At 41.8% G+C, this 23,879-nt stretch overlaps 3 protein-coding genes across 10 annotated transcripts; 2 read left to right on the plus strand and 1 right to left on the minus strand.

Annotated features, from left to right (window-relative positions):
• The first annotated feature begins 2,206 nt into the window (after window positions 1-2,206).
• Window positions 2,207-11,919, plus strand: exoc1 (exocyst complex component 1). 4 transcript variants are annotated; one of them, XM_028403358.1, is made up of 20 exons: window positions 2,207-2,277; window positions 2,672-2,803; window positions 2,881-3,011; window positions 3,103-3,262; window positions 4,129-4,316; window positions 4,455-4,682; window positions 4,823-4,955; window positions 5,047-5,156; window positions 7,242-7,310; window positions 7,911-8,060; window positions 8,496-8,604; window positions 9,153-9,197; window positions 9,529-9,692; window positions 9,780-9,893; window positions 10,142-10,221; window positions 10,340-10,568; window positions 10,679-10,862; window positions 10,941-11,140; window positions 11,221-11,415; window positions 11,508-11,919. In XM_028403358.1, exons 2-20 carry the CDS (start codon window positions 2,680-2,682, stop codon window positions 11,658-11,660), a joined length of 2,766 nt encoding a protein of 921 aa, XP_028259159.1. In that variant the 5' UTR covers window positions 2,207-2,277; window positions 2,672-2,679; the 3' UTR covers window positions 11,661-11,919. The 4 variants fall into 4 exon arrangements, with proteins under 4 accessions (XP_028259159.1, XP_028259160.1, XP_028259162.1 ...); XM_028403359.1 differs by lacking the exon at window positions 9,153-9,197; XM_028403361.1 differs by lacking the exon at window positions 7,242-7,310.
• On the minus strand, window positions 9,394-22,670 carry chst14 (carbohydrate (N-acetylgalactosamine 4-0) sulfotransferase 14). Of its 2 annotated transcripts, XR_003670486.1 has the most exons (3): window positions 22,377-22,670; window positions 20,772-21,896; window positions 9,394-9,404 (listed from the first exon to the last, which is right to left on the minus strand). XR_003670486.1 is itself a non-coding variant. In XM_028403363.1 (2 exons), the coding sequence occupies exons 1-2, from the start codon at window positions 22,668-22,670 to the stop codon at window positions 21,069-21,071; spliced, it is 1,122 nt and encodes a 373-aa protein (XP_028259164.1). In that variant the 3' UTR covers window positions 20,723-21,068. The 2 variants fall into 2 exon arrangements, 1 of the variants encoding a protein (XP_028259164.1); XM_028403363.1 differs by lacking the exon at window positions 9,394-9,404 and having other exon boundaries at window positions 20,723-21,896.
• On the plus strand, window positions 12,854-20,668 carry cep135 (centrosomal protein 135). Of its 4 annotated transcripts, none has more exons than XM_028403354.1 (26): window positions 12,854-13,097; window positions 13,396-13,512; window positions 13,591-13,781; window positions 13,902-14,069; window positions 14,211-14,352; window positions 14,440-14,524; window positions 14,619-14,747; window positions 14,857-15,072; window positions 15,176-15,241; window positions 15,328-15,478; window positions 15,557-15,774; window positions 15,857-16,012; window positions 16,102-16,239; window positions 16,322-16,399; window positions 16,539-16,690; window positions 16,955-17,070; window positions 17,145-17,311; window positions 17,683-17,738; window positions 17,847-18,015; window positions 18,109-18,219; window positions 18,317-18,502; window positions 18,585-18,794; window positions 18,912-19,114; window positions 19,198-19,302; window positions 20,052-20,207; window positions 20,307-20,668. In XM_028403354.1, exons 2-26 carry the CDS (start codon window positions 13,400-13,402, stop codon window positions 20,326-20,328), a joined length of 3,504 nt encoding a protein of 1,167 aa, XP_028259155.1. In that variant the 5' UTR covers window positions 12,854-13,097; window positions 13,396-13,399; the 3' UTR covers window positions 20,329-20,668. The 4 variants fall into 4 exon arrangements, with proteins under 4 accessions (XP_028259155.1, XP_028259157.1, XP_028259156.1 ...); XM_028403356.1 differs by having other exon boundaries at window positions 17,157-17,311; XM_028403355.1 differs by having other exon boundaries at window positions 15,331-15,478.
• Window positions 22,671-23,879: the final 1,209 nt, after the last annotated feature.

The following is a 23,879-nucleotide window of genomic DNA, read 5'->3' on the forward strand; positions in this document are numbered from 1 at the left end:
CCCTCATCAGCATCCTGGTCTCCTGACATGACAAGTTCATTTGGTGGAACACCTCTCGCCTGCAGGATACGCTTTTTTTTTCTTTCTTTAAAACAAGAGTGAGTGAATCACTGTCATATCGGACTGTGTCATTCACACAAACCCCAGCTCCAGCATCAGCCTGTTGTAAATACATCAACGTCAACAATGACTACTGAACCTTCACAAACCTCAGAACATGCAACGCCCTATTAATATGTTGCAGAGCTGAAATGCTGATGAAAGATAATGGCAGTGTGTATGTGTCTACTTTGAAATATGTGTGTGCTGTGGATGTGACAGTTCAGCTGTGTATTGTTGTAAAAAAAGGACACACAACCCACGCATGTCATCCTTCATCAGTGTAATAATAGCCACAAAATATTTACATTAAAAATAATTGATTACGATGGCTTTTGGCCTTTTATAGACTTCCTCTACTGTTGCCTCTGACGGCAGACATAGTATTGTTCTCTGTTTACTCCCATATTAAAACCATAAGTCTGGGTGTGACATTGCTAATGCCTGTGCAACATAAAGCAACAACAACATGTTTACAAGAAAATGCCAAAACATCCATCAGCTCAGAGACGTGCCAAAAGAAACCACACAGTAAGTGATACAAATGGAGTTATGGTCACACATACTCAGGACGGACATGTTTGAAAAAACTCTGTTGCGGTGGTTGGATGTTTATGTCACACACAGCAAGTAACGGTGAAATTAACTGGTGGTGACAGTATTTGCCACATTCACCCTCTGGCAAATGCTGCATTGTCTCTGCACAATAACTTCAACACAGACATTGTACCTCAAGGCATTGTCTGCAGATCATTTGCTAATCCTCGATATTCATCTCTGTGTCTGACAGACTGCAGTGACATTCTTTAGACTCATTTTATGCTTTGTTTAAAGTAGCTGTGTGGTCTCTATAAGGACTTTTGTTACAAACCAGGTATATTAATTTTACTGTTGCTTAACATGTCTACAACAACCAGACATATGTTATATGTAAGAACAGCACAGATTAGCACATGTCAACAACACAACTGGCTATTTATAGAAACATACATATTGTGTGGCTTAACAATGCCACCTGGTGTTCTGAAATAACCATAGGACATAACATAGAAGGTATTATCTCAAAAGACAAACAGCAAAATGTATTGATAATAAACTCTGAAGGGCCTTACCATTATGCCTGTGTGTTATGTGAGTATAATCTACACTGTGTTATAGCCTATTTCTAACTCTGGCTTGATTGACAGTTCTGGGCTTAAACCACTGACCACTGAATGCAAATGGAATTTATTTAGTAAGTTAAAGGTTGCATGTGTTTGAATTTCGATGCTTTAAGTGTTGATCCAACCATGTACGATGAGTCCCAAAAATGATTTTGTGCTGTCAGCAAAATAAACTAAATTGCATATTAGTACTTCAGAACATGACAGATCCTCACAGGGAGCAGACAGACACATCTGTCAACTTTCATTCATCCTAATGATGTGCTATAATAACAGCGATCACTGGGATACAGCGTGTTTGATATAACTTATGCTAATAATATTTGGCCAGTCTCTGAATGTAAAGGCCCTGACGGCCAAGAAGCCCTGATGATTTTCCCCCCTCATAAAACATGTTCGACTGAGTTGCAAAAACTGCCCCCCAGTGTTTGGTCTTGTGGAAACTGCCACAACAAAGTGCATGTGAATGTGACAGCTTTTTGAAATGGCCAATGGCCATGATTTAGCCAGCTGGACCAAAGGAGCATGTCCCCATGGAGAAAAAGTGAGGCAGACCCTGTCCTGGATGTAAACAGATCTGCTATCAAAACAAGCTGTTGGTACAACTGAGCAGTGGAAATAAAGCAATGGAATAAAGGGTGCCAATTCAAAAGGTGATTTTAAAAACAGAGGTTGTGGCAAAATAGTTGAAATAACATTCAGAATACCTAAAAAGAACACAGACTTGATGTTTTTTTCTGTTTTATTTTCATTAAAAAGATTGTGTCTGAATATTTAATTAATAATTATTAATAATTAAATAATTTGAGAAACCATGTCGACAGGAGAGTGAAAAAACATAAGCATTTTTAATAGGAGGAGACGCGGCTCTCCTGGATGCAGATGGCAGTCCTGGGCAGGTCTCTGCGGATGCGTCCTGTCCGTGGTGGACGTAGCTGTCACATGACAGTTCCGCCTGAGAACCAGGAAGTGGGAGGGCGGTGCTTTGCAGGGCTGGTGGGCTAATGAAAACAAGGTAACAGCGAAATATGATGTTTACCTCTTTAAATATACAGATAAAGGTTTTCACTAGAACTGACGAAAGCTTTGTTAGTTATTTCGTGAATGCATTCCCACCGGTTGTCTTGTTTTTCTATCAAGCGCAGTGAAATGCTAACAGCCGATAGCTGTGTCGAGCTAGCAGCCAATAAGCTAACCGCAAAGAGAACCTTTTTTATATTAGGAAGGGCCCCTGGCTGGTTCAAAGCTTGTCCAGCGTTTTAGTTACTGTAAATAGGTTAAATAGGTACATATGTTAATGGAATGAAGTGCAGTGTAATAAAATTACGTAAATAAATGTATTATATTGTATGTATAAATATGTCTCCTATGGTCTCAGCAATAAGGTCCTGTTATGTTGTATGTGACAGGTTCCACCATGACAGCCATCAAGCATGCTCTCCAGAGGGACATCTTCACTCCTAATGATGAGCGTCTCCTCGGCATTGTTAATGTCTGCAAGGCAGGAAAGAAAAAGAAGAACTGCTTCTTGTGCGCTACAGGTAACTGCAGAAAGAGCTGTAAATGATAACTGGGATTAAGAAATGGTTCTGGAATAATCTGCTTTGTGTTATTTCAGTTACCACAGAGAGGCCTGTCCAGGTTAAAGTGGTAAAAGTAAAGAAGTCTGACAAAGGGGACTTTTACAAGCGACAGCAGACCTGGGAGCTCCGAGACCTGACCCAAGTTGATGCCAAAGATGCAAGCAAGGTCAGAGAACTTGTGTGTTTTTTAGTAAACATGTTAACCTTAAAAGTCATCTTTACTTTAGTGTGTCATTTGTTTTATTCTTGTGGTTTAGGAAAATCCTGAGTTTGACCTTCATTTTGAGAAGGTTTATCGGTGGCTGGCCAGCAGTACAGCCGAAAAAAACTCCTTTATTTCTTGCATCTGGAAGCTGAACCAGCGCTATCTGAGGAAGAAGGTGGAGTTTGTGAATGTCAGTTCTCAGCTGCTGGAAGGTGAGTAAATGTCCTGTTTTAGCCACCCCCTTTGTGGCCACTTGCCTCTTTCCATGCTTTGTTGATAGATTTACAGAAGTGTCTTTGTCCCACACTAAAAGTGCAGACATTAAGCTGCATTGCACATTTTTGAGGTATTCAGACCAGAAGTGAGATCCTTCCTTGGATTTTGGTTGATTTTAACAGCATGACTTTTTATATTCAGCCTCTTCTTTGTACTCTGATTTGTGCTGTGGTTTTCTGTGTTAAATTCTTCTTTATTCTACTTTTCTCTTTTAAACTTTCTCTGGCCAGAACTTCCTAAAGCGGAAGGTTGGTAGGACTTAACTTCCCCCACCTCACTCCTCTCCATTGTATTTTCATGACCTTGAACCACCTTTCCCATTAGAGACTCTTACACTTCAAAGCTGTTATTTGAACAATTCCATTAATCATATCATTGTTTTTTATAATTAAACATATTAAGGTTATGTATTTACTTTACCGTTGGGTTTTATGATGATAGCCAATATTATTTCTGAAAGGATGAGGGCAAAGCAATGTTTTTAACAAATTTCCTATTTACAGTCATTTTGCTAGTATAAACAATTACAGACAACATATTTAAGAATGTAGCCATGCTTCTTATTTTTAACCTTTTCACACTACTTATGATTGTTTCATTTAATACTCATATTCATGCATTTTCATTCTTGGTAGTAAATAATAACGAATAATGAAAACCATTCAGATGGCCTTTGTATTTGTAGCTGTCCTTTGACGAACTTCTTCATAGAACTAAGTCTGAAGACATCAGGAAGTTTCTCGACATTTACAGGTATGTTTATGACTTGAACATATGTTTTCCCCTTTTTTAATGGGATTAGAGTCAGTGCCAAGCGGTGAGAGCCAGAGTGTTGCCGGGGGTGATGAGGATGCTCTGGATGACTACCAGGAGCTCAGCACGCGTGAGGAGCAGGACATTGAGGGCATGATGGAGATGTGCGAGTATGCCATCTCTAATGCTGAGGCTTTTGCAGAGAAGCTCTTCAAGGAGCTGCAGGTTTTAGATGGGGTAAGTAAAGCACCTTCAGTGTTTATTTCCATTGTGGAGCCCTACCACAGAGTACCAAGAACTGCAGAACTGCTACATAATCATCTTGTAATTTTTCTGTATAGTAATTGATAGTTCCTCTTTATCTGTTTATGTAAGGCCAACATTCAGTCCATCATGGCATCAGAGAAGCAGGTCAACATCCTGATGCAGCTGCTGGATGAGGCTCTGGGAGAGGTGGACACCATCGAGGGAAAGCTAAGCAGCTATGAGGAGATGCTGCAGAGTGTCAAGGAACAGATGGACCAGATCTCACAGAGCAACCGCCTCATCCAGATCAGCAACACCAACAATGGCAAACTCCTGGATGAGATACAGTTCTTGGTGGTTAGGAAAACATTTGAATGCTTTCTGTTAAAGCTAATCTAAAGTATCTAGAGTCTAAAATCTAAATATTTATCAAAGGTGCGGAGGATCACTGAATATTAAGTCTATTTAATACCTGTTGTTTTTCCTTCTTCATGTAGAACTACATGGACTTGTCAAAGGGACACATTAGGGCTTTGCAGGAGGGAGACCTGACCTCCCCTAAAGGTATTGAGGCCTGCATCAATGCTTCTGAGGCTCTTCTGCAGTGCATGAACGTGACCCTCCAACCAGGTTTGTTATTCATTACATCCTGATCAAATAATCAACTGAGAGTTATTAAACAGTCAGTATGTAATCTGATGAAAATATTTTCTTCCTTCAGGCCATGACAAGTTGATGGCTGTGAAGCAGCAGCAGCTCCTGTTCGCTGATCTGAGAGATACCTTTGCTCGCCGCCTCACCAATCACCTCAACAATGTGTTTGTTCACCAGGTACCAGACTCACATGTCTGTCAGCGTTTATTTGGTTTATTTCCTGTCTGTGCTGCAGAGTGAAGAATTAGTATGGAACATTTGGTTATATTATATATATTCTGCAGATATTCAAGGGAAATCTGATCTGATCAACAAATAATATTTCAATATTGCGGAAACAATGTAAACATACCAAAATGTAAATCTCACTTAATGCTTTGGTTTACAAATTATTGTGGAGTGAGTCCATCTTTGTGTTGTCCTCACACCTGGATATTGTGAGTCCTCTGTGACATACACTCAACAAAAATATAAACGCAACACTTTTGTTTTTGCTCCCATGTTTCATGAGATGGACTTGAAGATCTAAACTTCATTCCAGATACACAATATTACCATTCCTCTCAAACATTGTTCACAAATCTGTCTAAATGTGTGATAGTGAGCACTTCTGCTTTGCTGAGATAATCCATCCCACCTCACAGGTGTGCCACATCAAGATGCTGATCTGACATCATGATTAGTGCACAGGTGTACCTCAAACTGCCCACAATAAAAGGCCACCCTGAAATGTGCAGTTTTGTCTCACAGCAAAATGCCACAGATGCCACAAGCATTGAGGGAGCGTGCAATTGGCATGCTGACAGCAGGAATGTCAACCAGATCTGTTGCTCGTGCATTGAATGTTCATTTCTCCACCATAAGCCGTCTCCAAAGGCGTTTCAGAGAATATGGCAGTACATCCAACCGGCCTCACAACCGCAGACCACGATTAACCACACCAGCCCAGGACCTCCACATCCAGCAGGTTCACCTCCGAGATCGTCTGAGACCAGCCACTCAGACAGCTGCTGAAACAATTGGTTTGCATAACCAAACAATTTCTGCACAAACTGTCAGAAACCGTCTCAGGGAAGCTCAACTGCATGCTCGTCGTCCTCATCGGGGTCTTAACCTGACTCCAGATCGTCGCCGTAACAGACTTGAGTGGGCAAATGCTCACATTCGATGGCGTCTAGCACGTTGGAGAGGTGTTCTCTTCACGGATGAATCTCGGTTTACATTGTTCAGGGCAGATGGCAGACAGCGTGTGTGGCGTCGTGTGGGTGAGCGCTTTGCTGATGTCAATGTTGTGGATCGAGTGGCCCATGGTGGTGGTGGGGTCATGGTATGGGCAGGTATCTGTTATGGACGAAGAACACAGGTGCATTTTATTGATGGCATTTTGAATGCACAGAGATACCGTGATGAGATCCTGAGGCCCATTGTTGTGCCATACATCCATGAACATCACCTCATGTTTCAGCAAGATAATGCACGGCCCCATGTTGCAAGGATCTGTACACAATTCTTGGAAGCTGAAAATGTCCCAGTTCTTGCATGGCCAGCATACTCACCGGACATGTCACCCATTGAACATGTTTGGGATGTGCTTGACCGGCGTATACGACAGTGTGCACCAGTTCCCACTAATATCCAGCAACTTCGCACAGCCATTGAAGAGGAGTGGACCAACATTCCACAGGCCACAATAGACAAGCTGATAAACTCTATGCGAAGAAGATGTGTTGCACTGCATGAGGCAAATGGTGGTCACACCAGATACTGACTGGTTCTGAGTCCCCAGACCGCCAATAAAGCAGAAACAAAATGCACATTTCAGGGTGGCCTTTTATTGTGGGCAGTTTGAGGTACACCTGTGCACTAATCATGATGTCAGATCAGCATCTTGATGTGGCACACCTGTGAGGTGGGATGGATTATCTCAGCAAAGCAGAAGTGCTCACTATCACACATTTAGACAGATTTGTGAACAATATTTGAGAGGAATGGTAATATTGTGTATCTGGAATGAAGTTTAGATCTTCAAGTCCATCTCATGAAACATGGGAGCAAAAACAAAAGTGTTGCGTTTATATTTTTGTTGAGTGTAGAAAGGCCATAGAGTCTTCTATTCTTTTCTCCCCCCCCTCTTGAACTTCCTGTTTAGCTCTCTGCTTGGGCTTCCTGGTGTTGTTTCCTTTCAGCAGTGTCCCTTCAATTCTTGACTCTCTGTGTTGCTCACTTTGAATCATCCCACTCTGCTCTCTGTCTCTGTGTCAGTTCAACCACTTCAGTCACTTCAAAATGACCATCCCTCAGTTCTATAGGTCTTCCTGTCTGTCACTTCCAGTGAGTACCCTCACAGTAATCCCAACGCGCCCCACTCTGCTAATGTTTGTCCTCTCACTTCTTGCTCCAATGTACATGCCGTCACCCCTCAGGCTTTCCACCACAGCACATTAATTATTGCATGGGATGTATTTCTAACTACTTAACATTTCTCATCTGATTTCAAAGCCAAAGAGGCATTGTTCATCTTTCTCTTGGTTTACCAACTGCCTCGGCTGAGGGCTTACCATGTTTGGGTGCTAACATGGCTTTGTTGCAAGTGGTCACATATCATAAAATGCTGTGCCTGTCTGCTCTGCGTGCATGTCTTGTAGTAAAAACAGTAGAGACTGCACAAGCTAACACTGAGGGGAAGTGAGGAAAATGCCAGTATGGCAGTAAGAATGATGATGGGTGGAGAATGTGGTAGATTTGATGTTTCTACTTTAACGTCAATTGGATTGTATTTAACAGAGGTAACGCGTTCTCTACCGACTGTGGTAGGAAGCAAGCTAGCAACCAAGGTCTTCCTTTTGCGTGGCGTGTTTGTGTGTAGAAGGATGCAGGGGGGTTCCTCCATAAGGAATTGAATATATTTTTGTCTGTGTGTACTCTGTTCAGGGCCATGACCAGAGCTCCACCCTGTCACAGCACACTGCTGAGCTGACTCTGCCCAAACACAGCCCCCTCCACAGGGACCTGCTGCGCTACGCTAAGCTAATGGAGTGGCTGAAAAACACCCACAGGGAGAAGTACGAGGGCCTGTCGAGGGTCAGTGCTAATATTATACAAAAATATTACATTTTGTTGGATCATTACTTAATTACTACTATACTGTAATTTAGTGATAATGAAATAGGAGGAGAAAAAGCAGATATCTAAACATAAAACACTATAAAAAATTATAAGTAAATAATCTAAATCTGTGACGATGTACTCTGCTGTTAACAATTAAAACCTCTTAACACCCAATGCTTGGCTAGAGGATGATATGCATAATAAATATGCATATTTTTCCAAATGTCTTGATAAAGATTCTCAGCTCTCCAGGTAATTTTTTATTGAGGAGCTTGAAGCAAGAAAGGTGGACATGTTAGAGTTTCTGGAATTTAAAATGTCGGACTATTTCTTTAATACACAAGATGTATTCATGACATAGTGTTTTGTACTCTGCACGTGTTATTAAATGTCCTCTCTGCTTTTTAGACCTATGTTGATTATATGAGCAGACTGTACGAGCGAGAAATCAAGGACTTCTTTGAGGTTGCCAAGATAAAGATGGCGGGTACATCCAAAGAAGCAAAAGGCAAATTTGGTAAGACCTATAATGTTAATTATGCAATTTATGCACAATGTGACATCAGATGTTAACTTGTCTCAGTTTTTTCCCCATATGTAGTTCATACAACATGGATTTCACTTACTTTTAGGTTCATAAATACTGAAACAATGATAAGCCTTTTCTGCAACACATTTGGTATTAGTAAAACATTTTGTCTCTACTTATATGTGCCTCCAAAGTGCTAAAGTCCTGCTTCCTGTTTTATCTTTAAGTCATGTTTCCTCTTCCACTTAAACAGGGACTTAACATGATCACTGTTGAACTATGAATAGAATTCCCAATTGAACTTTTGGTAGATTTATACGACTCTGCTTTCTGCTCTGTGTATTAGCTTATCCTTCTGAAAACAAAAAATAATTTGTTTTCCAAAGGTTTGTCCAAACTACCATCTAAGCCACTGCAGTGCACGTCAGCATATATGTAACTTTGTACAGCTAACATCACCCTCACCCTTCCCCTTGCTGCATGTTTAAGCCTAACGTGTGTCTGTCTCTGATGCCTGCCTTTCTAACTGGCTGCAGCCACGCTTCCGCGGAAAGAGAGTGCACTCAAACAGGAAACAGAAAGTAAGTATGACATTTGGATCAAGCTTCTCCACTGTCCATTATTCAGTTTGCTTCTCATCACTGTGTTCCACACAATCCTTTGCTTACACCCCTTTAGTACCCTGACACAAACCTTCGCCATCTTATAGCTGGTTGGTTTGTTCTAATTCTAAACAGTCACATATTCATCACATATTCTGATTGTCTGATTAATGCCAAAAAGTTAACCTTTTGCATCCATGTTTTTGTTTATTTGCCCACTGTGTTAACATTGATTTGCTTTGGCTTTCAGTTGGTCTCATGTTCACTCAACACTTGGTTAAATCGTGCTGTAATTGTTATGTTCTATTAGGCCTACATGGCAGCTCTGGGAAGCTAACAGGATCCACCTCAAGCCTGAACAAGCTGACAGTGCAGGGCTCCAACAGCCGCCGGTCCCAGTCTTCTTCACTCCTGGACATGGGCAACATGTCTGCCTCTGACCTGGATGTGGCTGACAGGACAAAGTTTGACAAGGTGATACTGCCTCAGATTTAATGTAATATACATGTCTTGCCTATTGCTGGAATTGAGATATTAAATGAAAGGTTTTTGTCTCTGTAGATATTTGAGCAGGTCCTCAGTGAGCTGGAGCCTCTGTGTCTGGCAGAGCAAGACTTCATCAGCAAGTTCTTTAAGCTGCAGCAGCACATGACAGTGACTCCCCCTCTTGCACAGGTACTTCTTTCACTCCTGAAAATGTTAACAGAAAGCTCTAATGGCGTCCAAAGCAACATCGCTGCTGCGGTTCTTTATGTCAGTAGCTGTGCTTGTGAGATGATGATGTCTCCCCTGAAAGTGTTGAGTAATACAGTAATAACAGATGCTGGCTTGTTTTTAGTTACAGCCTTTAGTTACATCCTTCCTCTATACATCAGCAGATGTTTGTTTAAATTTGTCAGGTTTAATGTTTGTTGTCTTGTCAGCCGGAAACAGAGGAATTAGATGGAAGCACACCATCAAGAATGCCTCCCCAGACAGAACACAGACAATCGCTGTCATCAGAGTGAGTAGTCGTACATTGTAACTGAAGTTTCTCATGCAGAAACCATATATATCACCTCTGAAACATGTTCATGTCCGTACACTAGATGTTCTTGTTCATTTCTTCATTGTGACTACAGGAAAGACATGGTGCGGCTGATGATGAACAAAATCTTCCAGAGCATTGAGACAGAGCTCAACAGCCTCATCGCTCTGGGTGACAAGATTGACAGCTTTCATTCTCTCTACATGCTGGTAAAGATGAGTCACCATGTGTGGACAGCTGAGAATGTTGATCCGGCCTCTTACCTCAGCACTACACTGGGAAATGTGCTAGTCACCGTCAAGAGGAACTTTGACAAATGCATTGTGAGTGAAAAAATAAATTTCTTTTTTTTCAGTAAAATTGAAATTGGTTGGTTTATGACTTCCTTAAATTAATGTATGGATAAGGTTCACGTCTGTGATTTTTATTACAGTCTGGTCAGATCAGGCAGATGGAGGAAGTGAAGATCTCAAAGAAAAGCAAAGTTGGTATCCTGCCATTTGTCACCGGCTTTGAGGAGTTTGCTGAACTGGCTGAAACAATCTTCCGTAATGCAGAGCGCAGAGGGGACCTGGACAAAGCGTATGTCAAACTTATCAGGGCTGTCTTCATGAATGGTGAGACATTCATTTGATATAGGTGTGATTGTTTGTCATGCCTGGAAACAAAGCTCTTAATATTGATTACCTTTTCAGTGGAGAAAGTTGCCAATGAAAGCCAGAAGACACCACGGGACGTAGTGATGATGGAGAATTTCCATCACATCTTTTCCACATTGTCACGTCTAAAGATTTCCTGTCTGGATGCTGAGAGGCGAGAGGCAAAGCACAAATACACAGACCATCTGCAGTCTTATGTAATCAACTCTTTGGGCCAACCTCTGGAAAAACTCAATGTAAGAAGAATTATCACATAAAGTTGTCTTTTTTTGACAGCATACAGATCATAAAAGACACACTGTTATCTCTCTTGCAGCATTTCTTTGAAGGGGTTGAGGCTCGTGTAGCTCAGGGAGTACGTGAGGAAGAGGTGAGCTACCAGCTGGCCTTCAACAAGCAAGAGCTGCGCAAAGTTATCAAAGAGTACCCTGGTAAAGAGGTGAAGAAGGGACTCGACAACCTTTACAAGAAGGTAGACAAGCATCTGTGTGAAGAAGAAAGTCTGCTGCAGGTGAGAAATTTGTATAGTTTCTGAGATGAATCATTCCTACATTGTCACTATCCCCAATCTGAGCTGCTGCATTTCATCGTTTACTCCAATAGGTGGTGTGGCACTCCATGCAAGATGAGTTCATCCGCCAGTACAAGCACTTTGAAGATTTAATAGGCAGATGCTATCCTGGGTCTGGAATCACCATGGAGTTTACCATACAGGACATGCTGGAGTATTTCTCCAGCATTGCTCAGTCTCATTAGTTTGGCTGCTTTGCACTATTTCCTAATTATTCACTACTGCCTCACACTGACTGAAGACACACTAGCAACTCACAAACTACCCGCTGGGCTTTTTGATTAATGAACATTTCCTCTGTGTGTGTGTATTGTAATGAAAGGGATTGTACAGCGTTGTACAGATATGACTTCATTGTGTGTGCCTGTTTTAACACCTTGCTCCTTGTCACATTTTCTTTATGCCATATGTACATAATAAATATGCAGTTGCAGTACTCCTCGATGATGCATTGTGCATTTGTATTTATTTTTTACATCTTAGGACACGACATGAGAGGTTTACGTTGAATACTAGAAAAGCATTTCCTGAAGAAAATACAAGTTTGTTTGCTGCAGCTGAAGCATTGCTTTGAATGCTGATGTGAAGGATTGCTCTGAATTACTGGAGAATCTGCAATCTGAATTTAATTTGCTGAAACACAGTTAAGAATTTAAAAAGATGAAGCTCTTATTTTGAGAAGTAGAAAATCTTTGAATATTAGGAAGATATATAAAAGAAACAGCTGAAGACAAGAACACTATGAAGTCACTGACCTTAAAGAATAGCCTGTGAATATACCATATGAAAGGTCTGAGGCTGGAATAATACCATAAGACTATAAGAAGCTCAGGCTGTGTGATTTGAATGTGGAAAAGTAGTATACAGCTGAAGGATGATCAATATGACAGATATAATGCTTAAAGTGTGATAAAGACTACAAATATGGCTGCTTTGTATGCTTCTGTATGTCAGCCTGTCACCATGGTAACAGCAGAGGAGACCTCAAAAACCACTCCAATTTTGAGAGAGAAAATTCTGAATACAAGTTTGATAGAGCAGCATCTAATGAGCGTTTCAAGACTAAAATGGAGTCTGTAGCTTGAAATTTGTAGGAGGAGATACATTTGGCAGATGACCCTCGTTGAAGGGCTCTCATAGACTTCAATGTTAAATAGCTTTTGAATTTTTATTAATATATTTGAATATATTATATATATAATTATATAATTTAATATTTGAAAAGAAGAAGAAGAAGAAGAAAGAGGGTGAAGAACAAGAGTTTGATTGCCTACTGCCTAGCAGCAATCAAACTTATTATCGAGAGCTCCACCCCACCGCCGGCTGAGAGGACAGTGCCGGTTCACAAAACAAGCACACGCCAGATGTTCCACAGAGCCCTTCGCCTCCATGGTGACGAATCCAAACCGGAGATCATCGGCGCTCTTTTCAAACCACTTTACCGCGGAAACATGTTAACTGAATAGTTGATGATTACAGAGTTTACCTAAATGGTAGTAATGCTATAATTGAGCCAGTAAGTTAGTCTAGTCCATGAGACGACACGTCTATGTTGGCGATGTAGAGATACATTGACGTTGTTTTAGCTAGCATTAGCCGCCAGCAAAGTGTTTACGAGCAAGGTAGGTTGGACACTTCCTGAGATTTAACGCCAATAATTGGTTTACGGTTTTCTAACATTACTGACTAGCTGGTCAATGCTAACAAAGTCAACGAGCTTAATATGCGGTTACAAACAAGGCTAATGCAGGTTTATTAGCAAACCTATTTAATGTTAAGTTACGTGACGTTAGCAAACACCAATTGCCAAGCTTAGTTTAGCATGCTGCTAGCCATTGTGCTAGGAACATTACACTTTTTGCTACCTGGCTACGTAATGTAAGCAGTGCTCCATTGTGCTGAACTTTTGTGCCACATCAGAGCCATGACCAGCAGCGCAGAGAGGAAATTCGTCAATTTGCGGAAACGTTTGGATCAGCTGGGCTACCGACAGCCACTGGGAATAGAGTCGCTGCCACTAGTGGAGAAACTTTTCAGGTGAAACATTTGTACCTGCTACCCACTCAGTTATAGCTGGTCAGGTGCCCTTCAGCTATCACTTCCTCTGTGTTACAGTGATCTGGTCCACACAACTGAGAGCCTGCGCAATGCCAAACTGTCAGCAGGGAAGACTGAGAAAGAAAGCAGAAACTGTGATGCTCTTCTGGAGCCTTACAGGACAGAGAATGCCCGTCTGGTCAGAGAGAACAATGAGCTGCACCTTGAGGTCCTGAAGCTAAAGGAGGAGAAGGATCATGTCACCAGGGGTAAACCACTTTATTAGTCTCTGATTATGACCCATCAGCACAGTTTGGGGCATTTCCTCACCCTCATCCTCCTATACACAAAATCCTGATCTGTTGACCTGAATTCCTATCTGATTCCAGAACTCAAAACCCACATCAGAAAGCTGGACCACGAGACCTCTGACCTAAAGTTTTTAAATAATCAGTATGTACACAAGGTCCGTTGCCTGGAGAAGGATAGCAAGGCCAAAGCTGAGCGCATCCAGCAGCTGCAGGAGAAGAACATGCAGGCTGTTGTACAGACACCTGGTAATGCCAAGTCTCTGACCATGTGACAATTTTTGAAGGATACTGTGAAAGTTTCTCTTGGCATGCTTTTTAACATTATGTTTTTTTACACAGACAGATTGAAACTATCCTTATAATCTTTGCTCTCTTGTGCTCTGACAGGTGGAAAGAAGCGCAGTATTCCTTTCAGGCGGCAGAGGATGCAGATCGATGAACTTGTACCTCCTTCTTCAACATCAGCTTATCCTGTGCTGCAGCCTGATGATCCATATGTAGCCGACCTCCTCCAGCTAGCAGATGGAAGGTTGGTTTACTTTTGAGCTTTATTAAAAGCATTGCTTGTTGATGCCGCGTTTGAATTATTTCTGCATGACTTACTGTAATTTTACAGAATTCACGAACTACAGGAAGATATTATCAAAATCAAACTAGACTTGGAAACTGCTCAAGAATTCATAGAACACTTAAACACTCAGGTAAGTTAAGTAGCAGCACATGAAAGGGTTGCAATTTGAAAAATTGTGATAGATGTGATGAAGTGTTCTTCTGTTTTTAATAAACTTATATTAGGTGGAGGAGAGGGACAAAGAGATTGAGCGTCTGAAGCATGCACTTCATGGAGGACGGCCTCATGATGTCATCTCCCTTGAAGCCCAGAACATCAGCAATGAGAAACTGATCTCTCATCTTAACCTCCAGGCAAGCATTACTGTCACTGCATGTGAAATAATTTATAATGCAGTATGAAGGGTTCTGCGACAGTTTCTCGATTATAAAATGGGTCTGAATCTGTTGCTCTGTTATACAGATTGAATACCTGCAGGAAACCAACAGGACCCTGGAAGAGAAGATAGAAGGACTGCAGCAGAAGAAGAAGGATGTCTCAACTGAGGTTGCTAATCTGTCTTTAAAGAACTTGGAACTTTGTGAGGAGCTGACGCACATAGATGACCTCGCAAAGCGGCTGGAAATGGACAAAGAGCGTGTGTTGGAAACTGCTGACATGGAGCTACAAGAAACTAAAGTAAGACTAGGAAGAAACAAACAAACACCAAGTGGAATTATGCTGTGTTTACAGATGGCAACTATAACTAAACAAATCAAAAACTAAAATGTTTTTTCAACAGAAAGAAATTCAGAGGCAGCAGAAAATCATCGAAGACTTGGAGGATATTATCACAAAAATAAGAATGGTATGTTCAGCACACTGTAGACACTAATCTTTCTCTGTATTTTTTCAATGAATTTTAATGATTTTGAGTAAATAAACTCTATTCAGGAGCAGTCTGAAGGTGACTTTGAAAAGGACCGTCTTAGAGATCAGCTGGTGGAGATCCGGGAGCAGAATGAGAAGTTGGAGGGTCTGGTGAATTTCCTGGAGGATGAGAAAACCAGACTGCAGCACAAAGTGGAGAAACTGATGGCATCTGGTAAGCTTTGGTATACCTCAACCATAATTACAGAGTTTACATAGTTGTATTAATGCCATGCTGCTTTTTTTTTTTTAGAGAAAGATGTTGTGCTGGAGTTGGAGACTATGCGTGCTAAACACGGTGTTTGTGGAAGAGAACGCTCTCCATCTCGTCTGGATGCATTTGTCAAGAGTCTAGAGGAAGAGAGGGATTACTATCGCCAAGAGGTGGAGCGCTACAAAAGAGCTAGAGGAGCTGTAAGCCCCACCCGTAGCCCTGCTAAAGGAAGGAGTCCGGCATCCAAAACAATCAGGGTAAGGCTCCACAATGCTAAAAAACCTATCTTTAAAAAAAGTAATGAAGTTCTATGGTAAAGTGGCGGCTTCACATTTTCAGGGAGGAGTTGCAGAGCCAGAACTGTTTCATCTAATTAAAGAAAGGGACGAGTTGAAGGCTGCTCTGTTGGACTTTGAGCAGCACATGGAGGACATTCAAAACAATGTGAAAGCCCTTAGCAATGAGAGAGACCACTTCAAAACCCTGTTTAAACAAGTAAGTTTAAAAGCATTCAACAATCAGGTGTGCTTGGAAAAAAGAATTTTTACTTTTCTAAGTTCCAAATGTTTTTTTTTTTTTTTTAGGCTCAGGATGACCTAAAGCTGGCCCGAACCAATGACATGTCAGCTGAAGTCTCCAAACTGCAGGAGGAGCTGAAACGGACAGAAGTAAAAATTGAGTTGCTGTCCACTGAAAGAGATGCGCTCATGGATAGGTTAAAGGTCAGGCTGAGAGGAACAGCTTTCATTCTACACTTTGTAAGAATGGATACCACTAACACAAATAATATATGTATATTTCCAGGTTGCTCAGACCTCAGCTCTCACCAACAGACAAGAAGAGGAGCAGAGGATTATTGACCTGGAGAATGCTGTTAGGACTGTGAGTCTGATGGATATTTGAATCAATTTGTTTGAATGTTTTCTCCTTAACTTGATTGTAATGCATAATTTTATTATGTAATGATCAGTGCTTTTGCGAGGGTCCTAAACAGAATTGTCTTGTATGTTTTTGGGAGTAGCTGGAGCGGGAGCGACTGGACCTGCAGTCACAGGTGTGTCTGCTGAAGGAGAGCAGACAGACTGCAGAGGAGGAGCTGAAGGTTCGGTCCACTGCTCTGGTTCACAATGCAGAGGAGGTCGCCCAGCAGAGGGCCGAGGCTAATGCTCTGAGGTTTGAAAAGGACTGAAACACTGTGATGTCTTGATGCCACCGCAGGGTTTTTTTTAAGACATGACCAATGGAGCCGTTATTCTGTCTGAAAGAAAGCTATTTCATTATAGCAAATTTACCAACTGATTTATGAGCAAATGTCACATCAACGGGCCTTTGTTGTTCCAGTGAAAGAAACCAGATAACCCAGATTAAATGATAATAGCTGTACAGTAAATGAGCACCGGGATTTTAGGCAGCTGACTCTCCTCTCTCTCTCTGTAGGCTGCTACAGGAGCAGATGGAGCAGTCGCTGTCTGATACTCAACACAGGCTGTCTGTGAAGATGAACGAGCTGCATGTTGCCTACGACCACATTGAAAAGCTTGAGGAGAGAATTGGTGAATGTGCTGCTATAGTTGGTGCTGTATCGCTCTGCTTCGCCTTTTCTCTATGAATTTTTACTTATTTTCAGTTTGTCTGCCAGGGGAGCTGAGTCAGCAGAGCTCAAAGCACAAGGAGGAAGTGGCTGTTCTTCAGAAGTCAGTCTCTGCCCTGGACAGAGAGAAGGACGCTTTGCAGGATGAGGTGGATCAGAAGACTGAAAAGCTGGTCGCTCTCCAGGAAGAACTATCCAAGAAGGTAGCTCAACAAACACCATCACCACCAAGTCTTGTAACTGTCATATAACAAAATATACAAAATGAGTTTACTGTGATTTTTTTTTTATTCTAACAACACAAGCTGTGATGTCCAAGAGATTAAATCAAGGCAACTGGACTCAAGGATTGTTTTTTTTAAGATAAATTGCCACTCCCTATACTGGCCACAAAACAATCCTTGAGTCCAGTTGCCTCGATTTAAACTCTTGGACATGACTATGACCTGGGTGAATGAGAACATCCACAGATATAACACAAGCTGTGCTAGGGATCTCTTCATTGAAATGATGGAAAGAATACATAACTACAACTTCTAACAAGTCACATTTTTTTGGTATGTACCGTACACAGGAAAAAACACTTGAAGATGTGAGACTCACAGTGACAAACATGGACAAGTCGCTAGCGTGAGTCATGCGGTGTTTGTTAGCACAATCAGATTTCACAATAAGGCCACACACACACATCTGTTTGTCTTGATACACTAAAGTAACTTGTCATATGGGGGCTTCTAGGCAGCTTCAAGGAGCATTAAACAGCCGAGAAAGGGAGATAAACAGTCTGAGGAGACAGGTGGATGCATCTCAGGATGAACTGGCTGGACTCAGGAGAGACAAAGAAATCACAATCCGAGAGAACCGGAGGCTGCAAGATGACCTGGCCACAATGACCAGAGAGAACCAGGTAAATATGAGTTTTACTAATATCAAAATGAGTAGTTTCTGTTATAAAGAAAATGAAGGAAAAGAAGAAACAACTCCTCATCTCTTTGTCCAGGCTGTGCATGTAGAAATGGAGGAGGCTCTGCATGAGAAGGATGAGCTGAAGTTGAGGGTCCATTCTTACATTTCTGAAGTGTCCAGAATAGAGAAACTGATGGCCACAAAGGCAAGAGAAAACTTAATACTCTATGGATGCTGTTGATCACACTATATTTAAAAAGCACTTGGACATCCTGTTGACACCCTGTATGCTGGGCCCACAGGAGCAAGAGAACAGGGACCTGCTTGATCGGTTCAGGATGGCCCACTCTGAGATGGAGGAGCGGGACGAGAAGTTGCAGCAGGCTGAAGGACTCAATAACTCCATCCGCCTGGAGCTGCTCTCCTCAGACACTGAGCGCAGACACCTCAGAGATACTGTGGGACAGCAGGAGAGAGAAATTCAGCAGGTGAGAAACAGGACAAAAAACACATCAAAATCCTGTTCCAGCTGTTCCAGCTTCTTACCTTTTTACTTACTGTTTCTAAAAGCACATGCAGGCACTGCAGGCTTATGAGGCACAAGTATCCTCACTGGTACGTGGGATGTCTCGACTGGAGGAGGAGCTGCACAAAGCTCAGGAAGAGAATGCCTCTCTGCTCTCAGATCTGGCTTCTGTCAGGGAGCTCTGTGTCAAACTTGACACTGGCAAGGAGCTTGCTGCACATCAGCTCACCTCCAAGAGCATGGACCTTGAGAGGGTGAGGCCTGTTTTCAGTCATTTTAAACAAACTGCTCCTGATCTGGGCGGTAAACTGGTCACATTGCTCTGTATATGCATGGTGCTAGCTTTTGAAATGTATGCTTTGTGGTTTTAGGTCACAGGAGAATTGGAGGATGTTCAATCAGAGGCAGAGGTCCTTAAGAAGCAATTGGCTAGTGAGAGGCTGACTGTGCGTAACCTAGAGACATTACTGTCCACCAATCGACAAAAAGAGTTTCAAACTCATCTCACAGCCAGTGAGAGAGAGTCGGAGCTCAAAGTCCTGCGTGACAGGCTGATCCTGGCTGACAGCAAAACGTAAATATGTCAAGCTTAGTCTACCGCCATAAATATTGTTTTTTTTTTCTAAGTTGCTTAATATTATCTGTGTGTTTATGAAGTGCAGAGCATGCCAGGGAGGTGTCCCAGCTTCGTGGGAAAGTGTCTCAGCTGCAGACAGAGATGGACATTCTGAAAAGACAACTGACCTCTGAGCGCTTTGAACGGTGAGTGTTGCAAAGATTACTTTCATTATCAATTTAGAGCCAAAATATTCAGAAGGAGAAAAACAGCCACTTTTAAATAAACCATGTTGACATGAGGTTTCGGATGTTTTGCAACCCTTTCTTGGAGACTGTTGAAAGACACATTAATAACCAAAGTATGTACGGCTGCATAAGAACAAGAATATTAGTGAACAAGTCGTTTTCATGTAAACTGCTTAGTTAGGATATTGTCAGAACAGCAGCAAAAGTCAGAATATTTGTGTGTAACTTAGATAAAAAGGCATTTTATTTTAACTCTGTTGTATGATACAGTTAATATTAATGTATTGTAAACCCCTTATAATTACACTTTTACCATAGGTGATACAACAGCAGTGTTTATAACTTAAGATTATTTCCTTACAGTTTACTAGTTTTCTACTCTAATCAGACTGAACAAAAACACACACATCTTAGCTAAGTGTAGACAGAGTACTAATAAGTGTCCTGATATACTGTAAACCACAAGTTGTCGTCCTGCAGCAGATTGTTTTACCATCGGATGTTAGTTAGCTTTGACTGCCTTTTTTGCACTTTCATGGTAAAAAAGACCTACAGAGAAAACATCTATTTACATCTAAACCTGAAACCAGTGATAACATGACAGTAATTATTGTATAATTAAATACATAGAAATATTTAATGCATGGTACATTTAATAAGACAGCAGGGACACCAAACATTTTGACCCATTTTGACTCTGTCCTCAGTGAAAGAGCAGTCCAGGAGATGCGCAGACAGGGTCTGTCATTCTCCTCCCTGAGGAGCACCTCACCCCTCAACATCTCCAGCAGCCCTTATCACATCTCCCCAGAGCGCTCCATCCTCCGTACTATTGACCGCTCCAGTGATAAGTCAGCAGACAGGTGAACAATGAAACTATTTTCTGGTAGATTCTTTAAAAATCAGAAAATGATGAGAACGCTTAACACCTCATCTCTCCCTTCTCTCTCTTTTTTTCCCAGGAGTGTGAGCTTCAAGGATTAATGAGTAGATAGACAAATGAAGGTGCTGATGAGTTAGTCAGAAACCACTAGAAGCATAGATACCTCAGCATGAATCAACATGTTGTTATTCCGTCCACACAAAATCATGCCTGGGTTGTACTAAAGCCAGTGACGTTTTATCAGCTGTACTTACAGTAGAAAGTGTCCACTGTATGTATGTTAAACAGGCACTGATAATAACAGGATTCAGATTGGTGAATTTGGTTTCCAGCATCACTAACTAACCTCATACATGGAAGTGTTTGTTACACTGTTATATGACATATTTTTCGTTTAAATTATGATTAAATTATTTTCTAAATAAAGAAATACAAAAAACAGAAACTGCAAAGATGTACATTATAAAATGTGAAATTGTTTTATTTGATGGTAAATAGGCAAATGTTGTAGAACTGATGGGAGACAGAAATATGGGGCTGTGACTTGAAACTCTCCTTACAGGTATTTTTGTGTTTTAGCCTGCTGAACCCATGAATGCCCACTGAATCCAATAAAACCTTACCTCTTATGAAGTATATGAAGAAACAGAACAAAGTTTAGTCTTGCAACAGATTTGAAGTCGTAGTGGTTTTAAAGTCTTTGCCTCTAATCAGCGTTTTGCAGTGATGTGCAGACATCTCAAGTAAAAATGTGTAACAGCTCTCAAAATATTTTTTTTTTGTTCCTAGAAAAAATAGTACAAATGATTCTATAAAAAATAATCTCAAAACTATAAAACATTTAATGCCTGCAGTGTTGAGTGGTTGTGTTGGGAAGGGGATATGTGAATAGAGAAAAGTCTAAAATGTATTTAGGTAGGAGTTCCCTCAGAAGCTTCTGTGGTAAGCTGCACAAATAATAGTGTAACGTCTCCATGGTTACTGGCTTGTACCATGTTTGCCTCTCTGGAAAGTGGACATAAGAAGGTGCTCCAATGCGCTGAAGCACAAACTCGGCGTCATTTTCGAGCTGCTCATAAGAGCCAATGAAATCATAAGTCACAGCACACGGTTGGCACAAGTTATACATGGGCATCCAGTGCTCATTCATCCGCTCCACGTCCTCGTCCAGCAAGTAGCGGACGAACTCTCCAAAGGTCACATCATCTCCTCTTACAGATGCTTCCTTAGCTCGACCTTTTCTGTAACGCTTTATGATCTCTACTCCATATTTCTTCTGGTAGGACTCGATCTCTCCAAACTTGTTCCTGTATGCAGAGAGCAGGCGCTCCATGGGCTCCCGCACAAACATGAACTTGAAGTAGTGCTTGAGACGGTAGCGGATCTCATCAGGCTTCAGAGAGGACAGAAAGAGCAGGTCACTGCGGTGGTCCATCTTGATGTTGACGTCCACATTCTCCAGGGCTCCGCTCAGCACCTTCAGAACCCTCTTCCAGTTGGAGCAGGCCACTTTGGGGATGTAGCAGTAGAGGAAGCGGTACTCATCATTCACCAGGATGTGCTGCAGCAGCGTCTTCCTCTGCAGGGTGGTCAGAGACCAGATGTTGTGGGGCATGTTCTTCTGGCTGCACATGGTCTTGATGGTGCGGTTGCGGATCTCCTGGAGGATCTGAAGGTAAACATAAACCAATGATTTAATGGTGCAGTGCACTAATTGTGCACATGCTGGATGTGTGATGTAGGAAAGAGGCAGACCATTCAAAGCAAGGCTGAGGAAACCGCTCTCATGTTGCATTATGGGTAACCTGCTCATAGCAGGATATCTCTGCTTTGATTATGATCAGCCATTTCCGTCAACTTTATGAACCTTGCAGTACTAATTTGTTATTAAGAAGAAAGTCAGTCTAAAGGGGTTGAATAGAAGATAAGCCCGCCCACCCTGATATAAAAAAATAAAACAGATCTGAAAGCCACAGCTGACCTACTACACATGTCCCTGGGGGAAAATGCCTCTAAAGCCTTTAAGCCTGCAGTTTATGACAAATCCATCACTGCTGCGAATTTATGCACAGGAACACAACACAAGCACTGCTGGCTACAGAGAGCCCGTCTGCCTGGAGCCCACCGACAAAACTTCACATGACTTCACCTGGGACTCCACGTCCGCAGCATCTGGACTGTGTTTCCCAGCCTGGCGGAGGAAGTCCAGCCGCTTGCCGTTACCCCGGGGTGAAGGCGTCTCCATGCTGTTCAGCATTCCTTTCTCTATCATGAGCAGCAGGCCTCCGGATGCTACGATCACCAAGAACGTCAGCACCGATGGCAGCACGGCGGAGCTGCGGCGGACGGAGCCCGAGCTCACCGTTGTCCTGAAGTTTATAACCGAGCCGCTCCGCGCTCCTCCGGTCCTCTTCCCCCCGTAGTCCTGTCTGTGGGGAAGCATGCTTTGTCCGCTTGAAGCCTACCCGCTTTCCCCTAACTTTAACTCAAACTACAACAATACAAAGTATCTGCTGGTTACCTACCACGTACCCATACTGAAGTTCAAAAATGCGTCAAGCGCGCTAGCGCTAAACTAAACAGCACTTCCTGTTTGTGCTGTCAAAATAAAAGACTCTCGGTGGACACGCTTGAACCCAACAGAAGTTTACGGTAGAATAACCGCATTTGTTGTCAGTGTGGAGGATCCTGTGTTCATGCTGCTAATCTTTTTCCTCCTGGACATTTTTTGTTAGCTGAGCAAAGGATCATCAAAGTAGAATAGTAAGACTTTCAAAATAAAATCCTTCCCCTCTTTTCTTTTGTAGGACTGAAAAGCAAACATGCTGAGTTCTAAATTTAGAACGCATCAGTCTCTCAATATGTGATAATGTGCATATCTCTACACCCATGTGTCACCCTGTAACCCTGTAATATGTGCATCCTGTGTGCAGGACGGTGCACTCCTCAGCTCTGGTGTCTTGGGGCTCTTTAAACGTCCCATGCTATAGCTGGGAGATGTAGTTCAGTCAGTGGATTTACCTCAGCATTGGATCCTCAAAGAGCCCATAATCTTTGCCTCAAAGCTTTTCAAAGGTATTACCCTGAGCTTTTGTCTTGCAGCCACTTTGTATCCATTAAAAAGTTAAACAGAAGACTGATGCCTCAAGTTTTTATTCTACATTTCAGAGGGAAAATATAGAACCTTTTACATTTACATATTTAACATTTGATCAATTAAAATGTGAAATCTGTGAGGAATTTTAGAAGAAAGAAATATTTGCTGCAGCTGTTGACCACATTTGAAATGTGAGCCCGGGCCATTTGTCAGATATCAGAAGACAAGGAGCCTGGATGCCCCTGGTTAAATCTTAAACATATATACATATATTGTCAATACAGAAAACCTGCAGTGAAATCAAGTGCATGTGGCCACCCAAAGTTTCTGTATCATCACGTCACTGTGATGTAGAATAAACAGCAATAATGAATTATTTGTTATGGTTCTGTTTCCTGGTGTTCTGTATTAATGTGCTGTGCATTATCCTAAAATGTCGTGTTTGATTATCATAGCTCTTGATTTCATTTACCTGTTAGAAAGCTGATTTTGGTGTTTAAAATCATTTAATCACCCATTTCAGCATCATCCTGACATTTCAATTAAAAACAAACT

This window comes from Parambassis ranga, chromosome 4, assembly GCF_900634625.1.
Source record: "Parambassis ranga chromosome 4, fParRan2.1, whole genome shotgun sequence".
NCBI classification, from domain to species: domain Eukaryota; kingdom Metazoa; phylum Chordata; class Actinopteri; family Ambassidae; genus Parambassis; species Parambassis ranga.